The sequence below is a fragment of the Delphinapterus leucas genome, chromosome X (assembly GCF_059928025.1).
Source record: "Delphinapterus leucas isolate spDelLeu-1000000601 "Yukka" chromosome X, BTC_Dleu_Yukka2, whole genome shotgun sequence".
Taxonomy (NCBI): Eukaryota; Metazoa; Chordata; class Mammalia; order Artiodactyla; family Monodontidae; genus Delphinapterus; species Delphinapterus leucas.
In genome coordinates, this window is record NC_143150.1 from 40,256,714 (window position 1) to 40,277,732 (window position 21,019).

The window sequence follows — 21,019 nt, forward strand, 5'->3', positions numbered from 1 at the left end:
TAAAATGGAAACAACGATAGTAATTTTACTTGCTCTGCCTACCTTACAATTTGCAGGGTTGAGAGATTTAAATGGGATAAATTATGCAAAAGTACTCTATAACTGAACTATACAAATATTACCATCATCTTAAAATTTTGATGACAACTTAAAGTAGTAATATCTGCAAGTATCCCATTCATTCCTATTTTACAGATAAGATTGCTAAAGCACAAAGAATGATAAACTGCTTTATATTACACAGTAGGACAAAGTTACATACGACCCAGGAGAGCTAGTTTTCAGCCTATATTGCTTTTCATTGTTATATCATCTTTATACAACTTGTTTGTTTGCCAGTCTAATTACACTCCGACTCAGCTCCTTCCATTAAAGTATACAAAAATGATTTTAAATCCAAAAATCCTTGTATCAACTTGTAATTAATAATACTGCAAGTCTGACTCTCTTTAGCAGTTGTTTGGTGGCATACATATATAAAAATGGTTTATTTTAATGGAGTGTGATTTATATAGCATCCTTAATTTTTTTTCAGATGGAGTTTGGTTTTAGTTCCCTAGAACAGAAGTATATAACCTTGATTTTTTTTTTTTAGCATTGTCATTCTTTGTTCAAGTGAAATCTTCTGGCAGTCCCATAATATAAAACAGATGAAAGTGGAGGTAGTGTGGGTGAAGTAGAGATGGCTATTAATCCCTGGAAAATCCTAGGAAATCTATGGATCACAGTTTGAAAATCTCTGCCCTGTAATTTGCCAGAGGTTCCAGTTCATTGTAATACTTGCAGTCTATTGGAGTACATTCTCAGTGTTTCTCTAGATATTACTGGCCTCTCCTTGCCCGTGAACGTTATGTAACCTTTCTATTATTGTTTAGAATCAAAAGGAAGTGCCTCCAGGCAGTCAACAGTAATGTAAGTGTTGAAATTAATATTTTTCTTGTAAGCCAACTCATGGAGAAGGTGTGGGAGTAATTGGAGTCATTGAGTGCAATTTCTTAAAACCTGCCTACAACAAACAAGACTTTGAGTACACCAAGGAGTACCGGTGAGTCACTCCCAACCTGAGGTGTTTCTGATGGTTTGTTCAGATATGATTCTATTCTCTGAAACCTCTAAAATCATCTCTAAAAACCAGCCACATAAGTTAACTGAGAATCCTTTCAAATCTATTTTCCAAGATTAGAGATAAAAGGATTTGATTTTTAAATTAAAAGCTTACTGATACATGATGTATGGAGCCCAACTGAAGTAAACCTTAACTTTAAAAATTAGGGAAAGAGCATAGGGGTTATTTAGTAAAATACTTTGGTGACACAAAGAGCCTTGGAATTGATCTTAATGAAAAGAGATGAGTGGATCTGAAGTTATTGAATATATTGTGGGGAAAGCAGCAGTTTGAAGTTTGTTCCGAAAGATTTCCTTGAAGCCAGTGAACAGATTGAGAGGAAAGTATTGGAGCAGCAGGAAGAACGTGTGTTTTCCCGGAAGCATCTAGATTTAATAGGTAAGACCAATAAAGAATCAGAAAGGAACTTGACATTGAGGCTGAACCAGCAAGGATACTTTTAGGAGGCAAAGAAGGGAGTTGTTAAAGCCAGGATATAATAGTTTGTTTTAAAACTTGTGGGGAGGGATGGATCATACATTCCTTCTTTCATCAAGTATTGTGAGATATCTCCTCTGTGCCAGGTATTAGGGACATAAGAATGAAAGTTAAGAATCCTTGATGCCTATGAACAAATGGGATGAGATATATGTAAATAAGAAACTTAAATACCTATAGAATAATTGCTTTAAGGGGGGATGTATGCCAAATGGGAAGAAGCTTTAAATATGCCTAAAGGGATTCACAGAGCAGAATATGTTTGAGCTTAAACTTCAAGGAAAAATTGGAGTTTGCTAGGTGGATGAAGAGGGGGAGGACATTCTAAGCACAGGGAAGTATTTGAAATGGCAAAGGGTGTTCTGGGAGGATGGAGAAAGAAGGCATGAGGACATTTGGTGTCATTTTTCTAGAAATCTCAGTAGCAAATCTTTTCTTAGAGTAGGGGAAAAGTATTTCCCCAAGTCTCTTTTGTTTTGTGTCCAAAACTGTAATAAAATTAGTTAAATGTTGTGCCTTAATTTATATGAAACCATAAGAATTTTAGGTTTAGTATTTGACAGAGAACTATTTGGATGACAACCCCAGATTAATTTCAAGGTAATTGGCTCTTGATCACTCGGGCTACTCCATGATTATAATAACTACCTGCCCTTAGTTTAAGTAAAATGGTCTTTTAAATATGGGTCTGGCACATAATGGAGATCTTTGACTAGGACTTGACTCACAAGAGTGAAAGTTTAGAAATGACATCAGTTTGGCGAAAGTCTCAGAGCCAAGTCATTCTATTTCTCTTGAGTGAAAGGAATAGAGAATTTCTGGTGATTAACCAAATAGTTAAGATTTGTGAAATCCAAATGTTAGGTATTAAAAATTATGTAACATCCTCTTAAGCTGTCTCCGCCACCCCCCAACCTAGCTTTTAAAGTTTAGAGGTATTAGACGCTTGGTTTGTGATGTTTCGTTTCAGTATGATGGGTTTGAGGTGATGGCAGGGGAACCAAATGGAGGTATTCTATAGAGAGTAGGTTTATTCAGCTAAACATATGAGACTTCTGGCTTAAGTAGCTTAATATCTGCTACACATTTTATTAAAAACAGAAAACTAGTATACTGTCCTGCATACAGAGTCTTCTGAGGGTAATAAATGTGCATAACTCATCCCAATTCTGGCAGCATTTCCCTTTTTACTCAATTTATTTTATGTTAAATGAAAAAAGTCTTTAGTTAAAATATAAGGGAATTTGAGAGGGCGATTAGAGAAGGTTGTCTGCTATCACAAACTCATCCTAAGAGTATTTATTATACATTTCAAAACCGCTATAAGAGATACCAGCCATCATACTGCTGGAATGTCTACAAATAAATCATTTGTAATATCACTTTTAATAGTTGTAGATATCAGATTTCAGCTACAACTATCAGGGCTCAAACTTATAACATTTTTAGAGTGAATTTCAGCTGAAGAAATGCAGTCAACGCATACTAAGTGAACACCTCACTGGTACATGGCACAGTGGCTAGATTTTGTGGAGTTTTCCAGAGAAATTCGAGACATGGTTGCTGTCTTTGAGGAGCTCACAGTGTAATTGTAATGACGGATTGTCACAGACACGAAACAGTTTAGAGAGCAATAAACTTGCTCTTTGATCAACCAAAACTAAGTGGTATGGTATAGGAAGCATTCCCTGGTAGAACAGATAGGGAAGGTTTTAGGTAGAAGGTATGACTTGAGATTTGCCTAAAGGATACAGGTTTAGAAAAGGGAGGGCAGGGAATTCCAGGATGGAATTATAGCGTGAGCTAAGTGACAGCAACTCAGAGTGGGAAGAATATGGGGAGTGGGGATAAGGGGATGTAAGTAGAGTGAAGGGGAGTGAAGTCAGATGGATAGAGTATGGCCCTGTCCTAGGGCAGGGGTTGGCAAATTTTTCTGTGAAGGGGCAGGAAATAAATATTTTAAGCTTTGTGGGCCGTATGGTCTCTGTCACTACTACTCAATTCTGCTGTAGTAGGAAAGCAGCCGTAGACAATAAGTAAAGGAATGAACGGTGTCTGTGTCCAATACAATTTTGTTTACGAAAACAGGCAGTGGCCCGGATTTGCCCTACAGGCTGTAGTTTGCTGACCCCTGTCCTGGAGCCACAGTTCCCAAACTGTGTGCCAAGGTGCACAATGAACTCACAGAGGAGCCACAGGATGTTTAAAATTTTCGAGGGGAATACAGTGATATTGACTCTTGCCTATAAGCAATAGAAATTGTTTTCTGTTGCTGTTGTAACAAATTACCACAAACTTAGTGCCTTAAGACAACACTGGTATATTGTCTTCGAGTTCTGTAGGTTAGAATTCCATCATAGATCTCACTGGGTTAAGATCAAGGTGTTGGCAAGGCTGCGTTTATTTCTGGAGGCTCTAAGGGAGAATCTGTTTCCTTGGCTTTTCCAACTTTTAGAGGCTGCCAGTACTCCTTGGCCCATGGCCCTCTTCCTCCATCCATATTCAAAGCCATCAGTGGTGGGTTGGGTCATCACATCATAACACTCTGATGGCCTTGCTTCGGTCATCACTCTCCTTCTCTGATTCTGACTCTTCTGCCTCACTCTTCCACTTTTAAGGACCCTTCATGATTATGTTGGTAATTCAAGGTAATCTCCCTATCTTAAGGTCAGCTGATGAGTAACCTTAATTCCATCTGCAACCTGATTTCCCCCTTGACATGTAATCTAATATATTCATAGGTTTCAGGGATTAGGACATAGACATCTTTGGAGGATCATTTTTCTGCTACTACAGTCTGCCCTCTGGCCCCTTAAGATCCACTTACATCACACATGCAAAATACATTTACCCCATCCCAACATCCCCAAAAGTCTCAACTCTTACAGCAGCTCAGTCTAAACTCTTAATGTCATCAGCTCAAAATTCCCAAATCTTCTCATCTAAATCAGGTATGGATGATACTCTGAGTCTGATGCATCTTTGGGTAAAATTCCTCTCCATCTGCAGATGTGTGTCTTTTTTTTTTTTTTTTTTTTGTATTTACTCCCAAAATATAATGGTGGGACAGGCATAGGATACCAGTTATAGATGTTCCAGCACAAACAGGGAGAAAAAATGAAGGAAAAAGGAATCACAGATTCCAAGCAATTTCCATGCTAACTCCATTAAATTTCAAGGCCTGGGAATACCCTTCTGGGGCTTTCAGCTCCACCCTCTGGATTTAAGGCTCTGTTCTCTGTCCTCATGGCTCCACCCACAGACTCATTTTTCCTTTTTCTTGAAAGGTAGCATGTATTTGTGGCTGAGTAGTTTCATCAACCTGTTTCTTAACTCCAGAGTTTTGGGGGTCTAAGTGCCTTCTTTCATTTATACTCTCTCTGTCCCTTTCAGTCCAGTCTAGCAGTTTTGTCCTTGTATACCATTCTCAAGAACCTTGTGGGTCTCAAGTATGTATCATGGATATTCACTCCATCAGACAAGAGACTCTTGACATGTCTTTCCTAGATAATCCTATTTCTGTTCTTGGCTTCTGCTGAGATGGTGGTGGAGATCTGATTCACGTGTTTAATCTTTTCAGAGAGCTTTTTGTGTGACTGAATACTTTGACCTTTTGATCTTCCTGAGATATTAGCAAAAGGTTGTCCAGCCACTGCCTTGGTTTTTTCTCTAGAGCATCTTTCTAAATTTTAGCATCTTTTGCAGTCTGGATAAACTGAGAATTTCCAGAATCATTAAGTCTTGGTTCCTTTTTGTTCAACAGTTCTTCCCTTAATTTATTTCTTTCCTCTCACATTTTATATAAGCAGCAAGCAGCCACCAGGCCACACTTTCAACAGCCTGCTTGGAAGTCTCCTCAGCTAAATGTCCAATTTTATCATTTACAAGTTCTGCTTTCTACCTAACTGTGGGACACAATTCTGCTAAGCTTTCTGCCAGTATGTAACGGGGATCCCCTTCCCTCAAGTTTTCCAATAACATGTTCCTCATTTCCTTCTGAGCCTTAACCAGCCACAATTTTAACATCCATAATTCTACTAACAGTCTGTTCACAATGATTTAGATATACTCTGAGGAAATTTGTGTTTTCTCGACCATGCTTTGCCCTTCTGAGCCCTCACCAGTGGGGTGTTTAACATCCATATTTGTACTAACAACAGCCTATTCAAGGCAATCCAGGCAATTTCTGTAATGCTCCTCCAATTCTTCCACCCTCTGCCCACTGTCCAATTCTAAAGCCACTTCCACATTTTTAGGTATTTGTTATGGTAGCACCCCACTTTCAGGTAAAAAATGTTTACATTCCTCTTGATTATATCATATCTTTGTGAATCTGGGTTTTTTGTGATTGCTGTGATAAAAAGCAAGTAATACCAAAAATCAATGTTGAATAAGAAATGAGGGAAGTTGTGTCCAGTTTGACTCCAAGGTTTGAGTAGTTGTACAATATCCAACAGGCATACCCATTCCATTATAAGTAATTGTGGCTATTTAAGATTGAAACAGAAATATTTTTAAAATATATACATATATTTTTCAAATGGACCCTAAATTTTAGTACATAAATAGTTATTAAGTTGTTTCGACATAACCGTTTAACAGTAATTGGAACCAGTACATATTTCTTTAGACCTAAGGGTGCCATGAAAAACTTGGGACACTAAAGGTACCATGAACCGAGATAGTTTGAGAACTTCTGTCTTAGAGGGACATTGGATAGAGTAGTTGATGCTTTAGGCAATGAGAATTCATTGTATATTCTTAAGTAGAGGGGTGACTTGAAACAATTCTATCTTAAGAATATAGTACATTACAGTTATATACTGCTTTATGGCTTATAAAGTGCTCTACATGAATTATATCAGTTGATAAATCTGGAAAGAGGGTGCAGGATAGATTGAAAGAAGGATTATATGCTATTTGAGTAATCTAGGTATGGGGTGAAGGTGTGAAATAAGAGTAGCTGTGAGAAAGGAAGTATGTGACAGATACTGAAAAAAAAGATCAAAAAGTTTGGTGAGGGCTTCCCTGGTGGTGCAGTGGTTGAGAATCTGCCTGCCAATGCAGGGGACACGGGTTCGAGCCCTGGTCTGGGAAGATCCCACATGCCGTGGAGCAACTAAGCCCGTGTGCCACAGCTACTGAGCCTGCGCTCTGGAGCCTGTGCTCCGCAACAAGAGAAGGACGCGACAGTGAGAGGCCCGCGCACCGCGATGAAGAGTGGACCCCGCTCACCGCAACTAGAGAAAGCCCTCGCACAGAAACGAAGACCCAACACAGCCAAAAATAAATAAATAAATAAATAAATTTATTTTAAAAATTGATGATAAATTAATAATGGGATAAGGGAAGTAAAAGAGGAAAGAATCAAAGATCACTTCAAAGCCTCAAATTTAGTAGACTGGCATATTGACAGGATCGTTGATAGAATAATGAGGTTGGGGAAAGGAACAGTTTTGTGTAGTGGCAATGGTGGAAATTAGATTGTACAGGGTTAAGACAGGAGAATGAAGAGGAGATAGTGGGTATAGACCACATACCAGGATTGGGGAAGTAAAAGGAAAGAGATTACTGGAACAGTGGAGTCAAGCCAGGTTTTTGCAAGAAGGAATGGGGTTTCAAAATACATGAGAATGGTGTCTTGATTGAGGTGGTGGTTACATGACTGTATGCATTTGTTAAAACCGATAGAACTACATGTTAAAAAGATGAATTTTACCCTATGTAAATTTCACCTCAATATTTTTTGCCCGAGTACATGAGAACAGAGGTTTATTTTTATTTTTTAAATTGAGATATAATTCACATGCCATAAATGTCACCATTTAAAAATGTATACTTTAGTGATTTTAGTATATTCACAAAGTTGTACAACCATCACCACTATCTAATTCCAAAACATTTTCTTCACCTCAGAAAGAAGCACCTTGTCCATTAGAAGTCACTCCCCATTTCCCCTCCTCTCCAACCCCTGGTAACCACATAATCTGCTTCCTTTATTTTACAATTTTTTTTGTGGTAAAATACACATAACATAAAATTTACCATCTTAACCATTTTTAAGTGTACAGTTCGGTGGTATTAAGTACATACATATTGTTATGCAACCATCACCACCATCCAACTCCAGAACTCTTTTCATCTAGCAAAACTGAAATTCTATACCTGTTAAACAATAACTCCTCATTCCCACCTCCTCCTAGCCCCTGGCAACCACCATTCTACTTTCTGTCTCTATGAATTGGACTACTCTAAGTACCTCATAAAAGTGAAATTATACAGTATTTGTCTTTTTGTGACTGGCTTATTTCACTTAATGTAATGTCCTCAGGTTTCATCTATGATGTACATATGTCAGAATATCCTTCCTTTTTTAAGGCTGAATAATATTCTATTGTATGTATATACTACAGTTTGCTTATCCATTCATTTATCATTGAACACTTGGATTGCTTCAGCATTTTAGCTCTTGTGATTTATAGTCTATTTTGTCTGATGTTTGTATAGCTACCCTTGCTCTCTTTTGGTTACTATTTACATGGAATATCCTTTTCCATCCTTTCACTTTCACCCTATTTGTGTCTTTGTATCTAAAGTTAGTCTCCTGTAGACAGCATATATTTAGGTCATTTATTTTTATTTTACCCATCACTCTGTGTCTTTTGATTGGAGAGTTTAATCCACTTACATTTAAAGCAATTACTGATAAGAAAGGACTACTGTCATTTTGCTATTTGTTTTCTATATGCCTTATAGATATTTTGTCCTTCATTTGCTGTATTACTATCTTCTTTTATGTTTAGCTGATTTTTTTGTAGTGAAACATTTAAATTCTTCTCATTTCCTTTTGTGTATATTTTATAGCTATTTCCCTTGTGGTTACCATGGGATTACATTATCCTGTGATCACGAGCAGCAAACAGAGATCAGAGCACAGATCCCCAATATTTGGAGGACAAGGTCTTTTTTGCCTACCCTGGCTCCTGCAAGCTGGTCTTGAAATGTGTGCGCAGCTGCCTGTCACAGGGCTGGGGTAGGAGATGGGTAGCTAAGAGCTGAAATTTGCCAATCTATCATCCAAGCATTCCCCTGGAAATTACAAGTCTTCAGTAGACTCTTGAGTTCCAAATAGTTACATTAGACAGATTCTGCCAGTGTAATTGTTGTCTAGATGGGAAGGCAGATTCCTGGTGCTTCCTACTCCATCACCTTTCCAGAATCCCATGTAATCTTTTTTAAAAAGTAGATTTAAAGTAAAATTTTAAGAGAAAACAAGAAATAGTTCTTCATCTGTGACTTTAGGGAAGGATATAAACATAGAGGTAGGAACATTGGTAGGTTGGAGGGGACTAAGAGTTTATAGGGGAACTCATATATGATTTAATCTTCTCTGTGTAGTCAGAATCTAATTTAATATAAGGTGGAGTTAAGGAAGAATTCCTCTTAAGGAGAGAAGAGGTCTACAAAACCTTTGGGGAATTATCCGGGGAGTCAAGAGATCTAAACACTAAATTTGTAGTGTTTCAGGTGTGTACAGCTCTACATTAAGTTGTAATCCTGGGTTGTAGAATTAAATAGGAATTAGTCACTAGAAATTGGCAGTTTTTAAAAGTAAAATTCAGGTTTTCTACATATTATATTGTTTAACCCTGGGTCTGCTGTTGTTCATTTGGGAAGAGAGATAAAGGAGAAAGGGCAAGAGCCATAATTGGGGCATAGCCTCCACTAACAGCTATAGAGTAGAAGGTTGAAGGGGACTTTGTTGCCTGTTGTTGCTGTAACTGCTGTGATCCGCATTTAGATAAAGAAGAACCATATAGACATTTTTAAGTTAGTGTTTGATTTGTAATAGATAGGGTGCAGTATTTGATCCTCTGCCTTTCAACTTGGTCCTCAATTGTTTACCTGTAGTCATCTAACAATTGAATAACTCCCCAACAACTTATCTGCAATTTAGTCTTCTATCATTGTCTCTAATGTCAGTTCCCCTCGCCATGATTCTAAAATTTGGAGAACACAATACTTTTTAGGACTTGTGACCGTCTTACCTTTTCAACTGACTTTGTCATTTTGACATGTAATTTACAAAGGCAGTACATTCCCATCCTAGTTTCTGAAAGTGTAGATGTTCAGACCTATGCTGAATATTCTAAATTGCTGGTTTCTGTTAAATGGGAGCATCTTAAAGACTGCAAAATTATTCAACAGATTCTCAACATTGACATGTTTCTTTCTTTTTCTTTCAGGTTGACAATAAATGCCCTTGCCCAGAAGCTCAATGCTTATTGGAAGGAAAAGACCTCCCAAGAGAATTTTGAGACCTCAGCCATAGTCAGGCCAATACTGTGAGTAGTAAATTTAGAATATAAAAGTATTAGGGGTAATGTCTATGGAGCAAATGGAAGGAATGGGATAAGATGGTGCTTTTCACATAAGGAAGTTTAATTAACTAAAAATTGGAAATCACAGGTACTAATTTCATCATTCTCTAGACCTCTTCATTCTGGTTCGACACTTCTGTGATTTGGATCATAAATATGAAGAGTTTAGTACTGTCAGTTTATCCTGCAGGCAGCATGATATAGTAGAAGATGATGACCATTTAAATCAGCCACTCCTGGGTTGAAAATCTAGGTCTTTTTCTTCTTTATTTTTTAATAAACAACATGAAACTTTTATTGTATCAATATAATATCTAATGTATTACAATTGCTTTAAGGTCGTAAGTTCTATAAATATTATGAATATTACTTAAAACCCTAAATAAATCACTAGTGTATTCTCTACTTTCAAATAATTAGGCAAAAATCATGAAATTAAATCATGGATAAATGTCTATTAGTCTTTGTTTTTAGATTTTATTGAAGTATAGTTGATTTAAAATGTTGTGTTAATCTCTTCTGTACAGCAAAGTGACTGAGTTATACATATGTATATTCTTTTTCATATTCTTTTCCATTATGGTTTGTCACAAGACATTGAATATAGTTCCCTGTGCTATACAGTAGGACCTTGTTGTTTATCCATCCTATATATAGTAGTTTGCCTCTGGTAATCCCAAACTCCCATTCTTTCCCTCCCCTACTCACTCCCCCTTGGCAACCACAAGTCTATTAGATCTGCTTCTTAATAGTTGGTTGAGCTTAGGTTAAGTAAGTCACTTCACCTCTCTGAGTATATTAAGCTAGATGACATAACCTTTTTTGCACAGTACCTGGCATATAGTAGGCATTCAGGCGTTCAGAAATATTAGCCAATTTCCCTTCTCTTTATTACTAGCGAACAATTGTTGGAACTGTACCAAGAAATTTGAGACTAGAAGTAGAGAACCCAGCATGTCAGAAAAAGATGTAGAATTTATTGAATCCAAGAGAGGAGATTACACACAGAATGGTGGATCAGGATGAAATGCCTTAGTAGGCCAGGAAAGGAGCATAATATAGAGGATAGGATGTGTAACAACATGTATACAGTCAATTATACCATCAAGACAAAGATTAGAGGTTCATTTTGGGGTAGGCACCCATGTTTTTTTAAAAATGGAGATAATCAGGGCTTCCCTGGTGGCGCAGTGGTTGAGAGTCCGCCTGCCGATGCAGGGGACACGGGCTCGTGCCCCAGTCCGGGAAGATCCCACATGCCGCGGAGCGGCCCGTGAGCCATGGCCGCTGAGCCTGCGCATCCGGAGCCTGTGCTCCACAACGGGAGAGGCCACAGCAGTGAGAGGCCCGCGTACTACCAAAAAAAAAAAAAAAAAAAAAGGAAATAATCAGACAAATGTTTGATATAAAATTTTGTTTTAAATGCAGCATGATTGCTGTATGAATATCACTATATCTTATTCTAAAGATCTCTACTCCTGTCCAACATCCATGGTTTTCAAAGAAATGCAAATTGAGATGCCTTTTTTTGCCTTTTAAATAAGCAGTGATTAATGCAATGAAACAGATGTTCATATATTGCTGGAGTGTGTTTATGTATGTTATACAACCTTTTCTGTAGGCAGAAAGATGATTATCTGTTGAGTACTTACATGCCGGACACTGGTCTAAGTTCTTTACATGTATTTATTTAATCATCACAACAACCCTATGAGATAGACAGATGATAATTATTACTTCTTTACAAATGTAGACACTGATACACTGAGAGCTTAAGTAACTTGTTCAAGATTGGATAAGTAAAAAGTGGTAGATCCACTTATGTTCAAATATAAGCAGTCAGGCCCCCAAACCCAGTTTCTCAACCACGACACTCTTCTGGAAGGATGCAATGAGAATATGGCATAGCCCCTTCAACTACCTATTTATTGCAAGCACAAGCTAAAAGTCTCTCCTATCTGCCTGGATGGGAGGATCTACCATGGTCTGCATGTAACCTGAGGGAGGGATTTACCGTCTGTAATGCTTGTCCCCAAGAGAGTAATATTGGCACGCTTCTGCATGAGACTCTTCTGTGTGTGTGCACGTAAAACCAAAGCTAATATGACCTTTCCTCTCCCCTTCCACTACGGCTGAAACTCCTTTCTCTGGCTCTAAATAAAACAGTGACTGTACAGAAATATTTAGACACCAGAGGTCAGGCCTGAGCTTAGAGTTTAGAGGTTGCAAGGCTGGAGCAGCCTGTAGCTAGGAGATAGGAAGCTATATATCCAAGAATGTGTATGAATTCTCTTTGTTAAAGCAGAGTTTTGAACAAGAAGAGGGCATTGTATTTGAGTAGTAGACTTATGGGTACCTTTTACTTCTTTTTTATATCTTTCTGTATTTTCTATATGAGCTTATATTGCTTTTATAACTAGAAAAAAGCACCATTTAAAAAGATAAGAAAAATATTGAACTAAGACATAAAAGAATCATACCACTCTATTGAAATGTCTAGTATACTAAAGAGCAGTGTAAATGTAACATACACAAAATCTTTTAGTCTAAAGTACATGTTTTTCAAATTGGCCCTAGGTGTCCCTCTACCCTCTTTCTGTCTTTTCTCCAGCCTTCCCCCTTCCCACTCTGGTCTGCCTTTCACATATTAGATGCTGACTACTTCTATTATATAATGATCATCTCCTCTTACAGAGAAACAAATTTACTCTAAGGTGTGGGTGACTGGGTTACACTTCCTAGAGGAGATGGGAATGGGCATGTGTTTTAAGAGTAGAACTCTGGAAGAATTTTCTCTTCATAACTTAACCCAGTTGTTGAACTGGAGCCACCATTTCTAGTTACGAAATTTAATCAAATTTATGTTACTTTTTTTTTTTTTTTGCGGTACGTGGGCCTCTCACTGTTGTGGCCTCTCCCGTTGCGGAGCACAGGCTCCGGACGTGCAGGCTCAGCGGCCATGGCTCACGGGCCCAGCCGCTCCGCGGCATGTGGGATCCTCCCGGACCGGGGCACGAACCCGTGTCCCCTGCATCGGCAGGCGGACTCTCAACCACTGCGCCACCAGGGAAGCCCAAATTTATGTTACTTTTTAAGGTTAGCTTTGGGAATATCAACCTAATATTGATTTTGATTTAAGTATGAACAAAGACTTCTTGAAAGGAAAAAAAAAAGGGAGGACTAGGGAGCCTGCAGGGAAAAGGGGGAGTCATTTTAATGACGGTGTTTCAAATGACTCTCACAAATGCATTTCAAATCTATCACGGGATTGGATGGAAGCAAATAAAATGATTCTATCGGTCTTATTTTTTAGTAATATTGTAATATATATAAAAATTTTTGCTGATTAATAAATTTTAAAGTTATCCTTTTGTTTGCTTAAGGATAAGATTCCAAGGTAAGTACTATGGACCTCTGTAATATGGTAGCTCACCATGTTAAAGCTTGCTACTATTTTTCATATCCATATCTGGTCTAGTCCTATCATTATTTTATCTGTGAAGTTTAAGATATATACGTTTTAGACACCTGGATGATAACATTTCTAACACATTTCGTATATAAAATCATGTACTTTCATTTTTAGGTTATGCTTTTCTAATGTAAGACAGAGTACAGAACTAGGATATACACAGTCATACTTCTGTTTTCCTTCATTCAGGAAGATTCCTGACCAGACATGGGTACAGTGTGATGAGTGTCTTAAATGGAGGAAGCTTCCTGGCAAGGTTGATCCATCTACATTACCTGCAAGATGGTTTTGTTACTATAATTCCCATCCAAAGTACAGGTAAGGTTAAGACTCAGTATTATGTCAGAGAGAACTCCTGATTTGTCTCTGTATCCTAAAGCACTTTTCATCTCAAGTCCACACTCTTCACCCTGGCATTCAAGCCCCTATGCTAACTGGTCCCACTCTACCTATTCATTGTATCTTAACACAAACCTTCTGCTTTAGCAGGCCTGTGGCTTCACTCTTCCCCACACATGCCATACGTATTCCCATCTCCATGACTTGATACTGTCATTCCACTTGCTTACAGTGACTTTCTGTATTCCATCTGCCTATCTAAATCATATCCGTCTGGTAAGCTTAAGTATTTTGTGTGATACTTCTCCAGTTGACAGTAGTTTACAGTTATTTTACTCTGGCTTCCTGTGGTATTTAATTCTTCACATTTGTTCACGTACTGTTTGAATTTTTTGGATATATATACTTGGGCCCTTCAAGAGATTATAAATTATTTGAGAACAAGGGATTTACATTTCAGGTTGAGTTGACAGTTTTCTTCATATGCTTCCTATACTTGCATCTGTTGTAGTACCTATTGTACATTCAATGCAGGTTGTTTACATGTTTGCCTTTCTAATATACCATGTGTTTCTTGAAGCAACTAACATCTAGATAGTGCCTGTCATATCCATGGGTATTCATTTCAACTTAACAAATATTTTTTATATGACTTAGTCACATAGGTTGATAATAACTCAGTTTGCTTCAATTCAGCTGTGACTTTCTTAACTTTTTTCTGCAGAATAAATGCTGATAGAAAAAAGGTACTAAACCAGAGTATGCTTTTTAGAAAAAAATGTTTAAAATGGAGGAAATTAAATAAACGAAGTCGAGGTCTGTAATGAGCAAGCATTTCCCCGTAGTCTCCAGATGTGCCTAAGTATCTCTTAGGGTTGTGTGATTAAAATGTAGGACTGAGGGCTTCCCTGGTGGCGCAGTGGTTGAGAGTCCGCCTGCCGATGCAGGGGGCACAGGTTCGTGCCCCGGTCCGGGAAGATCCCACATGCCGCGGAGCAGCTGGGCCCGTGAGCCATGGCCGCTGAGCCTGCGCGTCCGGAGCCTGTGCTCCGCAACAGGAGAGGCCACAACAATGAGAGGCCCGCATACCGCAAAAAAAAAAAAAAAAAAAAAAAGTAGGACTGAGTGCTTAGAAGTCTCATTTTTGAATCCTGTATATGCTATCAGTCTATACTTAGTCCAGGAGACATAGCCTTCCAGGACACTTTGTGCCCTAATAAAATGGGTATAACATAGGGTTTCCAATTATTATTAATTTTTGTTTATTTCTAGGATTGCTTTTGTCCATTGAGTACATTTTCTAGTACTCCTTTCAGCTTTTACTCCTAAAATTCTCTTCCTCGTGCTTTACATCTAGTCTTTTCATTTATAGAATTCTCTTTTTCATCTCTTTGCTAGTCTCTGTTCTGTTCCTTTTACAATGTCAGCTCCTAGTCTCTTCTTGCTGCTCTCTATCATAGCCTCTGATTTTCCTCTTCAGGTATCATCACATAGTCTAGGGATGCTCCTGCTTCTAGATGGCACCTTGGGAATTACTTTCTTAGTACACGAGGCAAAAGACCTCGGTTCTAGTGTCAGCAATATTCTCTTTGTATGGAACCTCAAGCAAGTCTCTCTTGTGCTTGAGCTTCACTGTGTAGAACTAGAGATTATGCTTTAGTACTTTGAGTGTCTTGGGAGAATGGTGATATATACACCAAAAATAATGATATGATATGCCTTGAAAAGAGAATTGCTACATGTTATCCTGCACACAGGTTTTGTAATGTGGGTGGAATCTGAACTCTGTAATGTTAGAGGGGGGTTAACCTGCCTTGTCATAGTCGTGAGGAAAGTTAAGGGTAACAGTGAAGGGCACATTTTGTTTCTGAAAGATGATTTCTTCTCTGTACTGCAGGAGGTGCTCTGTTCCAGAGGAACAAGAACTCATTGATGAAGACCTGTACTTGAGCAAAGCTAAGAAACAGTTGAGTATACCCGAGGTGGTGCTCTATATCGTACGGTAGAGGAGCCTGACCCTTCCTAATAGGACAGGGGAATTTTGAGAAGAGAGATGATTTTTTAAAAATGATTTCCCTATTCACCTCTCTGGTCTTCCAGTTCTTTATTCTTTCTAGTCATCTCCTGAATGTCTCAACTAGTGATTGCCTTTACCCTCTCTCCCTCTTTCCCCCACCTTTTGATAGGGCATTTGAAATCTCTCTTCAGTAGCAGAGTTCAGGAAGGAGCACTTAGTTACTCAACAAGGCTCACACTATTTCTAGTTTAGAAGGAACATTATAACCTAAGTCTATAATTGGTAATCCATTTCAGACTGAGAAATTTCATGAGTGAACTAAATATCCCTTTTATCTTCTCCTAGAGATCAAACTGTTGAGAAGAAGAAGGTACCAGTGGAAAGTGAGAGCCACCAGGTGAGAGACAGTCCACCCTCTTGCTTTTCTTACACAAAATTTTCCCCAACAGAGGACATAGGTTGAAGGAAGCAGCACTCTTGAAAGCTGCATAGCAATAACAAACCAGTTGTTCTGGTGGTCTTTTTTTTCACTGGATCTTTTGATTTTGCTTTGATCTGCTGTTACTGATGTTCAGATCACCAAAAATAGAAAAGCCAAATCATTTATTGTCCAGATTTGGATCCAGTACTGATTCTGGACAGTGTGAATATCACATTCGGTGTCACAGAATATTCAGGGTTATGTTCCATCCTCATACAGGCTGCTCCTGTTGAGTGTCTGGTTTTCCTCAGTCTCCTTTCTTCCAGGATTCAGGGGTGATTCCTTTCTCCTTCCTCTTGGGAAGAAGGGGTGGTTCTTTGTGCCCCTCCCCATCCCTGCTTTCAGGCTGGCTGGCTTTATAAAGACTCTGCTGTTTTGAATTTTCAGGAGCACTGTCTCTCGGACATGGTTGCCCAGCTCCGGACGCTGAAGGGTGCAATAAGGTTGGCCGTCCTTTCAGGGACACTCCTTTCCTGACAGCCACCATAGCACCCATATATCTTCCCCACCCAACCTTGCCTTTCTGCATGATTTTCCTCTTGACCCTCTTTCCCAGAGATACCTGCTAGTAGCATGTTAGATTCACCTTCCACCCACTCAGTCAGGGTAGGTCAGACTGGTGAGGATAGAGGCAATTAAATACTAATTCTTCCTCTGATATCCTTCCAAGACCCAGGTGTATTAATAAACAGGTTGCATACCCTCATGTCTTGGCTTAATAGTCTGATCTAGAGATTGGGAGATTTCCTGGGACCGCCCTGTCCTCATTCAGTTTACCTCCCCTTTATACTCCTTCACCTTCATCATTCATACTATCTTCATAAGCTGGCTCTCCCACAAGATCCCAGATGCATGTCTCTGTGTGTGTGCAATACGAATATATATTAGTCTCTCGCATGCATTTCTCCAAGACCAGCACAGACCCTTGCTGCAGTGCTTATTCCCTTCATCCCTTCCCTCATCACAGAGCTCAGAGGAGTGAAAACCCAGCCTTAAACTGGGTCACAAGAGAGAATTAGACAGTGACTAGGGGGCCTGGGTTTGTGTTGCGGGTGGGATGACTCTAGGAGCCAATAAGTGAGTTGGGGAGGTCTGTTGGTGTCCAGTTGATAAGGTTATAACTGAACGTGCCTGGGGTCAGTGTTCTAGTGTACATTACTGCGCGCTGTTTGTTTTGTGTAGGAAACAGTTCGTTTTTATTTGGCCAAGTGTTCTTTCCTAGCATCAGAAGGATTGACTCATCCTTTGGTATTTAGTTTGAAATTGGGATTTTTTATGAGTTCTTTCTTTCTTTGCTAGGTATTCACTAATCCACTCAAGATCCCTTCTATTCAAGATATGGATGACTTGAATAATAAGACGATTGAATATGAGGGAATTGATAGCCCTAGCCGGCTTTCATCTGTTGGAGAAGAAAGCAGAACACCTTCTCTTCAACTTAAGCCTCTGGATTCCAGTGTTTTTCAGTTTTCCAGGTGGGTAAAAAAACATAGACTCTCTTCAGTAATAAGCCTCAGGGTTTGTTTTCCTGTAAAATAAATTGGTATGGTTATAATGTTTATGTTTTTCCTAAGGCCTGGCATGGAATTCAGAAGGAGAAACACCATTTTGGGTTGATAGAATTGCATGTTGCATGTATCCCCCATTTTTCAGCATTATAACTGTCATGTCAAGTCCGTCGATCTTTTTTTTTTTACTTTTTGGAGGTGATCATCATCTGACAAATGCTCTTTTATGGATTATGTATTCACATTATGTTGGGAATTGTGTAAGTGAAATAATGGACATGAAAACCCTTTGAAAAGCGTAATGTACTATACAAATGTAAGGTAACATTACATAGATAAGCATTATTTCTTTCCTTAAGTTTAGGAATATTGAAATCCTGTGCAGCCCCGTAGGCCTAGCACATGTTGGCCACATATAAAAATAAGTATTAGAAGTTTGTGCCATTAGGTAAGCCTTCTAGTTCATTGTTTCCTAGGGTAAATTTTTAGTATAAGTTTAGTCTTGGGATTTACTTGTTCATCTTCTAGCACCTTATCAATATTATTTTGTTAGTCTTTACAACAGAAATTTTCTTAAACATCAGGAATATTTGAAGCACGAAAAGGTATGACTGCCCCTATGCTGCCATGAGACTGGAACTCAGGACTGCTATTTATGACTTGCTTTCTCCTCGCCACTGTGCTTCTCACTTGGGGCAGGGCCAAGCCATAGGGAAGGTACAGAGTTGTTCTCTAACAGTAGAAACTTCTATAGTCCTCAATAATATGACTGTTAAATAGTAGGTTGTGAAGTTTTCATTAACCCTTTTCCGTTTGGATATTTTCCTAACATACTGTAGGAAAAAAGCAGTGGAATATATAATAGGGTAAAAATGATTCCTGCCCCCGCCCCCGCCAAAGTTACTGATTCCTTTCCTTCTTTCTTCTTAGGTGGGTCTTTTCAGCTTCTTATACCTAGACAAACATCTCTTTATGTGTGCAAGTCCCCTCTTCAGTGATTCTTCCACAATTAAGCTCTGTAGATACTGAAGGAACCCCATGTCACCCCGAGCATGAACAAAAAGTCTCAAGAAGAAGTAAACTGTTAGGAGAAAAACTAGTAGAACCCTAAAGGAATTAAGTGAGAATCTGTATGAAAGCATCAAGAATAGTGCCTTGGAAGAGAGTAGGTACTCAGTAACTAATGGTTGAATCGAGTCATATTGAAGGAGCTATTTCTGAGATAGAACTATGCAGCAAGGGAGTAAGAAATATAGCCTAGTCCGTCTCAGGGATTTGAGTCTAATTCTACTGTTTCCATCCACAGTTTTCCAACTCCCCTTTTTGGTTGGGAGGGGTGTACAGTAAAGTACTGTGTTTTTTCGAAGCACATTGTTACCTCTCTACCTCGATCTCCTTGAGATGGTCATGTATCAGAATTGCCACTGGAGTATCAGGGTGTCATTGCTCTTGAAGGCTGTCCTTTTCCTACTGTGACCACTTTTCCTTTCTCTTCAGTGTTTCTTTTGGTACTGTCTAGTGAATTTTGGTAACCTGGAGGAGATAACAAATGCTAACCTATGTATGTGTGTATTTTATGAGTGCAGTATGGCAGTACATCCATTGGGTGGCATACTTCATCAGTCTTAATTAGGATTTCTATATGAGTCTTTATAGAACTGCTGTATCCAGAGTTGGGTTTTGGCTCTGGAGGACAGGCAAAGTACTGTGACTATTTACGTGTAATTTTAATTCGAGAATAGTGTTCTTTCAAGAGAGATGTGATAATCGATGCTGCTAATGTCATATGTTTTATGTAAGGTCAGTAAATGATATGTCGTTTCAAGCTACACATATAGGGGGATTCAAATTTTATAGAGGAAAATTAAGGTGCCCAAGAGTTTAATAAAATATACAAGGTTTTCTGTTAAAACCATGTTAAGGGAATAATAAGTTTAGTCCAGGGTTGCAAAAGTCTCCTTCGTTATCAAAACCTGAAGCTGATAAGGGTCCTTGGGTCATGTAGTACAGCTCTTTAACTCTAGATAAAGTAAAGCCTACACCATCCAAGCATGTTTTAAAAATTTCTAGTGGAGTAGGTTATAAGACCTAGGAGGTGTTCCAGAGGTGTCATTGGAAACGGCTCTGTGAGTCTCACGAATCTAGCAAGGGGAGGGGAAGACCTGCAATAAAGAGTAAGTTTAGCTAGTATGTAAGCAAGCATAACCTTTGAGGGGAAGACAGCTTATATCTTTTAAAGGAAATAGTCCCCTTTCTGTTCATTCATTCTACATACATTTGAGTGCTTACTATATGAAAGCAGTGCTCTAAGGCAGTGATGGAATCAAAGATGAAGGAGCTTATGGTACTCAGAGTTATATATGTAAGCATCCCTGGTACATGCTAGGTTTCATATGAGTGGTATAAACTAAGGTCTAAAGTAGCCATAAGCATACAGACAAAGGTGAGAATTAGTGGCTGTAATTTATTTAGATATTTAGAGAACCTTTGAGTAAGCTATATGTCAAAGGCTAATTATTTCATGTTTTAAAAGGATAACCAAAAAAAATCCAAATTACATCGTAATGGTGGAAGGAGAGGAGGGAGACATTCTAATATAGTTAAAGGAATATTTGAAACAACAAACATGAGGTAGAAATAGAAAAACAGTTTTGAAAATGAATAAGATTGATTCAAGAGCCAGTATTAACATTTTAAAATATGATCTTTGAGAAAGACTTCCAGAATGGCAAAATGAGTAGTGTGATGAACTCTCTCACCAACAAGTACCCATTTAACTGGAAAAAAATATTAAACAAAACAAAACAATCATTCCTAGTTCCTAGAAATTGTCCTAGGGGCATACAGCAAGTACAGAAACATTCATTCAAGAAAATCTATTAAATCTCAGAAAGAAGAGCAAGAGTCTTTGGCATTCGCCTGCTCTCATCCCCCTCCAAGCTATGTAACTACTCAAGAAGCTCTAATCCAGGTAGGTGTGGTCAAGAAGTTGGGGGCTCCCTCTCTTCCTAGCTCCTAGTCTAGAGCTATGGTTTCACCTGGGGGGTTAGACCTCTGACATTTCTCATATCCCCCAGGTCTGTCTTGCGGGAGCTCTATTCCAAGCAGAATCAAGAGGACTGGGTCTCTCTTCCCCCACCCAGCCCCCATTCAAAGCGTGGAAGCACTCACCTAGGGACAGCATGCTGACAATCCTGGACTCCTATTGCTCCAGCCCT

At 38.7% G+C, this 21,019-nt stretch overlaps 1 protein-coding gene across 2 annotated transcripts in view; it reads left to right on the top strand.

Moving 5' to 3' along the window:
- The window catches only part of MORC4 (MORC family CW-type zinc finger 4), a 49,955-nt gene that overhangs the window by 19,535 nt on the left and 9,401 nt on the right, over positions 1–21,019 (top strand). For both annotated transcript variants that reach the window (XM_022566419.3, XM_022566421.3), the window contains exons 9-14: positions 945–1,045; positions 9,850–9,948; positions 13,646–13,774; positions 15,693–15,761; positions 16,158–16,209; positions 17,593–17,768. In XM_022566419.3, the coding sequence (XP_022422127.1) occupies positions 945–1,045; positions 9,850–9,948; positions 13,646–13,774; positions 15,693–15,761; positions 16,158–16,209; positions 17,593–17,768 (626 nt within the window). The remainder of the gene's footprint in view (positions 1–944; positions 1,046–9,849; positions 9,949–13,645; positions 13,775–15,692; positions 15,762–16,157; positions 16,210–17,592; positions 17,769–21,019) is intronic.